We start from the raw sequence: 6000 nt of genomic DNA, 5'->3' as shown, positions 1-6000 counted from the left end.
AGCTCAATACATTTTTACTGCCACCATCTTAAGCTTATTGAAAGCAAAATTGGCCTTCTTTCGGTTTCCCCATTACAAAGCAGTTGCTTAGTATGTAGGAGGTGCTCAATAAATATTTATCCATTGAATGAGATTCAGGGTTTCAGCATTTGCACTCTGGACTTTACCCAGTTTGAATATCTGACCACCAGAGCCTCCTGTCCTTCCGCCTGGTTTTCAGGGTCTCCTCTGCTTGAGCCCTGAAAACACTCCTTATATAGAAACGGAACTCCAACTGGCTGACCTTCCATTTATCTGAAAGGAGCAGATGAAAGGAATTTATTTTTTCCCCTTAAGTGTCTTGTTATCTCAGAATATTGTATTGCTTTTATAGCATGTGGTTATATAAAAATACTGTCTACCTTAAGAGGTATAAATACAAAGCATTAGGATACTTATTTTACAATTATAAATGCTAAATTCTAGCTTTTTAAAGCAATAGCTATCCCCCCAGTAAAAAGGGTAAGTGCCTGGGATTGGGAAATGGGCTGCCTAGGTTCTAATCCTGGCTCCACCATTTTATTGGCTGTGAGACCATGGACAAGTACTTAAGGCAGTTTAACCTCTCCCAGCTTCAAATTCTTCTCTGTAAAATGGGGATCAAATTTACTCAATAGCTGAGATAGTAACTGCCAAAGTTCCAGAATAGTACCCAGCCCACAGTAAGTTTTCAGTACATGTTATTTTTAGCTACTGAAGATTACCTACACCAGTTCTCAAACCGTAGTCTCTGAATCAGCAGGATCAACATCATCTGGGAACATACTAGAAATGCAAACTCTTGGGACCTACACAATCAAACCTACTGGATGAGAAACTGGGTGGGGGTGGGGTCCAGCAGCTCATTTTAACAAGCCCTCCAGTGATTCTGCTGCATGCTCACGTTTGAGACATAGACTAATTAGAACCCTACCAAGGAATCTCTTCCTTCTCAAGAAGAACCCAAAGCAATTCCATATTATTAAAATAATTAAGATATACTAAAGACCAAAAGTTAACGGGCAGGATGGCTTGATTCTTGCCATTATAGTGACTTTTACTGACTTTTTTTAAGTGACTTTTAGAAGTCACTTTTATGGAATTTTCTGAAACTGAAGCTCTTAGCCAACTGTTACCTATCCAAAGAATGAAATATATGGAATAAAGTTAAATTCAGAGATAATTCTAAAACTTAAATTTTGGCCTTTTTTCTTTTTTCAGTGTTTACCCCACTAAACCTTGTTTTTTTCCTATATAAATCATAGGAATACCAAATTTCTATAATTCTGATTACTACACTTAAGAAAACTTGAGAGCCAACAAAGACATATTTGTAAAGTAGTCAGCAAGGAGACCCTGAAGGATGTTTTGGAAACCTAATAAGCCCGAGACAAAAAAAAGCACATCACGGTGACCTGTATGCAAATATGACACTGCTGATCTGGTTTTATTTTTATTGATAACTATTAATTTAGTTATTTTTCATATACTGGTTGTACACAATTCTGTGAGGAAAAACAGCAAACTAAAGGGGCTATTTCAATCATTAGAGCCAGGTGTTATACAAGACTTGAATATACTGCAGGGAGTATCTGTGAATTTTGACCAATGCAATGTAATCTACGTGGAAGGATCCTTACCTAATAGGTTTCATTCTACTCCCCAAAGTTACTAAAGTCAGTCTACTAAAAAGTTGTTTTTACAGAAGGACTCCATTGTCTTCATTTTGTTAGATGTTATTCCTGTTTTGTACCAGGATAAAATAATGACCATTCTGACCTCCTGTCAACCTTGTACATCTATAAATAGTGACAGAAATATCACTTTTTCATTTTAGGGAGTAGTTATATGCTAACAAAACAACTCTTTAATTAGTACTACTAGTCTAGACTAGTCTAGGGGGTCACTGAAGGAAATCCTGCTCGAGAAGATGTGTTTGCCCTCATATTTCAATTCTGTCTTCCTTACAACTTCTTTGTGCCTCGGTTTCTCCACCTATGAAATGAATACAGCCATATCTGTCCCTGGAAGAGGTGTGCCAAAAGACTTTAAAAAGACAGGCATTATTTGAAGGCAATATAGTTTTATTATTTTAAAATATCAATATATGTCTTGCAAACAGCTGCTAAAAGCTAGTTTTTTGGGGGTGATTTTGTTTTTTAATTTATTCTGTGGATAAGGAAAATACCATCCTTAAAGCTTAAATATATGCCCTGTCGTACAGAATTCAAGTGAAGACAGTACAAACTTATCTTCAGCTTAATATATATACACATAAATAATTACAGATATGTACATGTACATGGGTTAATATACACATATTTCCTAGCTCTGTTTGCTGGGAGGGTCTAGAAGCAGTGATACCCCAATAGAAACAAGCTATCCTGTGTCCAGATCCTGGTTTCTAAGTTCCACTGTAAACCATTCTTCAATAAAAGGAAACTTTGAAAAGAGGATGATTCTAGGGCTGGGGCTGGGAATATATAAGATGAGCCTGAAGCAACTTTCCTACTTTCTTATCAGAAAGGATGGAGATGCTCGAAAGTCAAAAGGATGGTTCAGGTCAAAGACACACAGAGTCAACCTGACTTAACTCCCAACAGCCAAGCTGGAACAATTTGTAAATATTACCCACAGTACAAAAGAAACAGGCATGAATCCATACTGACACAAATAGCTGAATAATAAACAGGTGTGGCAAGGGGCAGATGGTGACAAGAATTTCAAGTACTACAATAGATACACCCCCTCCCAGGAGGTGGAATATAATCTTGCCCACCCCTCGCCTCCCACAGACTGGACTTGGTGACTGGTTTCCAAAGAACAAAAGCATGGAAAGGGAAAAACATTAGCTTTACAGTGGAGGAAACTAACAGACACTACCTTAACCAAATGTCTAGAGTTTACACAACATCAAGTTGATAGCAGTCAACTACCGATATGATTTGATGAGAACCACTACTCACCTCTTGGTTTTCTTCCTAAAAATCCATAACCCTAGTCCAAACATGAGGAAAACGTAAGACTAACCCAAACTGAGGGACATCCTACAAGACACCTGACCAGTATGCCTCAAAACTGTCAAGGTTATGAAAAACAAGGAAAGACGAGGAACCGTCACAGACTAGAGGCTAATTAGACATGGTGTATCCTAAAGTCGATCATGGAAAAGAAAAACGACATTAGTGGAAAACCTAGTGTAATCCTAATAAAGTCTAGAGTTTCGTTAATAGTAATTACCAATGTTGGTTTCTTAACAAATGTTTCCTGTTTATGTAAAATGTTAACATTGGGGTAAGGAGTATACAAGAAGCCTCTATACTATCTCTGCAACTCTTCTGTAAATCTAAAATTATTCCTAGATAAGTTTTTAAAATTTGAACATAAAAACTGCTTCTACTGATTTTTGTACATAATTTATGACCATGAATTAAATATTTTACAAAGACATTCTGACTTTGTCCTCTTGAGAAAGCCAATGCTGCCAAGAAAATCCATGAATTTATTACAAGTTTAAAGTTACCTGGTCAAGTAATGCAACTGGAGCCCAGTTTGCTTACTTAGCCCTGAGGGATACACTTGCCTTGTCTAATAGAGGACACATCTATTAGCAGAATAGCTGCCACCATCTCAGGTTGGGAAGCCATCAGGTTCTCAGCAATAACATATATTCAAAGTTAGGAATGTGGCCCTTTTTCCAGAACATATTTTTCATTCATCCCAATTCTGCCTGTATTGATTTAGAAAGAACCACTTCTGCTGGTGCTGGCTTTCTCTGACTTTGCAAGCAGTTCATCTTAATAACTTTGGCCAGAGGTTACCCAAAAGATATACATGGCTTGGGATCTTGGGCTAGGGAAAGTCGACAGCCAGTGGTAAGCAAAGAATGGTAGAGGAACACAGCTGAGCTTTCCAAGGGGTTGAAAAGCTTTCAATCCTCACAGACATTTTCAGAGGCAGTTGAAGTTCTGGGATTTGCTCTTAAACATCTGTTAATAATTTTCTACAAAAGATAGTTCTTTGGATCCTGCTTTTCCATCCCTTTTGACGCCACAGTTAAAGACTTAAAAAACCCAACAATATCAAGAACAATTTTTATGAAGGCCAGTATTAGTAAATGGTTTACTGTCTTTTAAAAATATCCCAGAATCTACCACGAGTAAGTCCTAGGGAGTAAACACCAAAGCATATAACGCATATAATGCTCTGATGTATATATTAAACAACTTTTCATTTGTCTCATTAAATCCATCTTTTCTCCAATTTAGGCAAAGTTTATATAGCAAAATATGAAATTTGTCATAAGCGGTTCATAAAATGGGCTATGCTTCTGAATTTTGTTCACGTCACCTTCTAAGCACATATTAATACCTAGATATCCTAGTTTTGTTTCCTAAGAGGTCCCAGGAGATGGTTCCAATTTTACAAGAGAAACAGACATGTCCTTGTAACTAGTCCTGTCATTCATAGAAGTGTGGCTTATTCATATGCTCAATGGGCTATGGAAAAACTGTATGTGTTAATTAAAAGAGCAAAAATAAAGTCAGATCTTTCTGGGCATAAATGTATATTTTAAATTTTACAGTAAACAAACATACTTTTAAGTGAAAATTTCCCCATATTTCCAAATAAGATAATGTTGAACATACCTTACAATGAATTTTACACTTGACCTTATTTTTTGATAAATATAGTTGTGAAAATTGAGTTAGACTCTTTCTTTTAAAAAATTCTCCCTTAACATGCACCTCTTTCTGTGATTGTCAAGACAACATGGCACACTAAGGCAGCAACATCCAGGAAGATAACCTGCATTTGTTTCTTTAGTTTGAAGTTTTAATGTCAAAATAAGGTCTTAAAATAATCCTTTCACAAAAATAAGGCAGCTTTATGCTGTGAAAACATTAGCTCTTTGTCAAAGGTTATGTTCTTCTGTCCTCATCTGCTGTCACAACCTGTCAGCATCTTCTTTAAAGATCAGTTTTTTCTTCGTAGCGACACCTACATGCGGCTCGTTGGCTGTCCAGGTACGGCTTACAGCCTAAATGTATAACGCTGTCAAACAAGAGCTCCACGGTGGTTTCACATGCTGCAAAGTAAGGAAGTGCCATTACTGTTAGGCAACTGCAAAGCATCACTCTCTCTTCACATATATTACATGTTTCAGCACAATGTCAGGCACAGCCTTAGTGGGCACTTACACCTATTTTAGGTGAAAGTCTTCCCAACCCTCGCAAACTAGTAGCATACGTATACAAACACTTTCCGTTTCAGCCTCTCTATCTGTATCTACTTTTTCTTTGCATGCAACTATTCAAACCAACTTTCTGTACTAGACAGTGAGTCTCTCTCAATAGCACTGATCAGTTCATCACTGTTAATTTTCCTTTTATATGAAAAATATCACTAATAGAGATGCCTGATAACACTCTTAAGTTTGCACTTTAAGGAAGGACTTCCAGGTGCAGAAAAAAATGAAGGTTAAAAATAGAGAAACCTCAAAACATTTAATTACAGCCAATAGCTTTTAATGATCACACATAATTTAAGATGCTTAAAGTATTAAATGGACCCCAGTCTCTTTCTTTGACCAATATCCAAATTTGGCTTGGGAGGGGAGACACAGGAATCCAACGTGTTTTTTCCTCTGGTGGGGTTTCTTAATTTTTTTGAAAGACTATAAAAAAGATAGCAGATTTAACTTTTCTTATTCTAAGAAACCTGAAACACTCAGGTAAGATTATCTTAATATACTATACTTACAGAAACATGGCACAGAGTGGCTTTTAGTTATCCAAATACTTCTAGTTTCCAATATTCATGTTAAGAAAGAAACTTTTCATTACAAAATCTTGGCATTTTCAAAGTTTTCCAAAAGGCTGTGCCATTAAGGAATACAACCAACCACAGAAGTGTAAAGGTTATGATTACTAAATAGGAGACTGCAAGGAAACTGGTTTCATCATTTAACAACATTAGCAT

General features: G+C 36.6%; 1 protein-coding gene across 1 annotated transcript in view; it reads right to left on the bottom strand.

Moving 5' to 3' along the window:
* Nucleotides 1-1514: 1514 nt before the first annotated feature.
* Nucleotides 1515-6000, bottom strand: part of PLA2G12A (phospholipase A2 group XIIA) — a 28393-nt gene continuing 23907 nt past the window's right edge. Inside the window, exon 4 of the mRNA XM_061192056.1 lies at nucleotides 1515-5107. Within this exon, the coding sequence (XP_061048039.1) occupies nucleotides 4989-5107 (119 nt within the window). The 3' untranslated portion in view covers nucleotides 1515-4988. The remainder of the gene's footprint in view (nucleotides 5108-6000) is intronic.

The sequence above is a fragment of the Eubalaena glacialis genome, chromosome 5, assembly GCF_028564815.1.
Source record: "Eubalaena glacialis isolate mEubGla1 chromosome 5, mEubGla1.1.hap2.+ XY, whole genome shotgun sequence".
Taxonomy (NCBI): domain Eukaryota; kingdom Metazoa; phylum Chordata; class Mammalia; order Artiodactyla; family Balaenidae; genus Eubalaena; species Eubalaena glacialis.
Note: the sequence above shows the minus strand (reverse complement) of the source record. Positions and strands in the feature narration are given on the sequence as shown.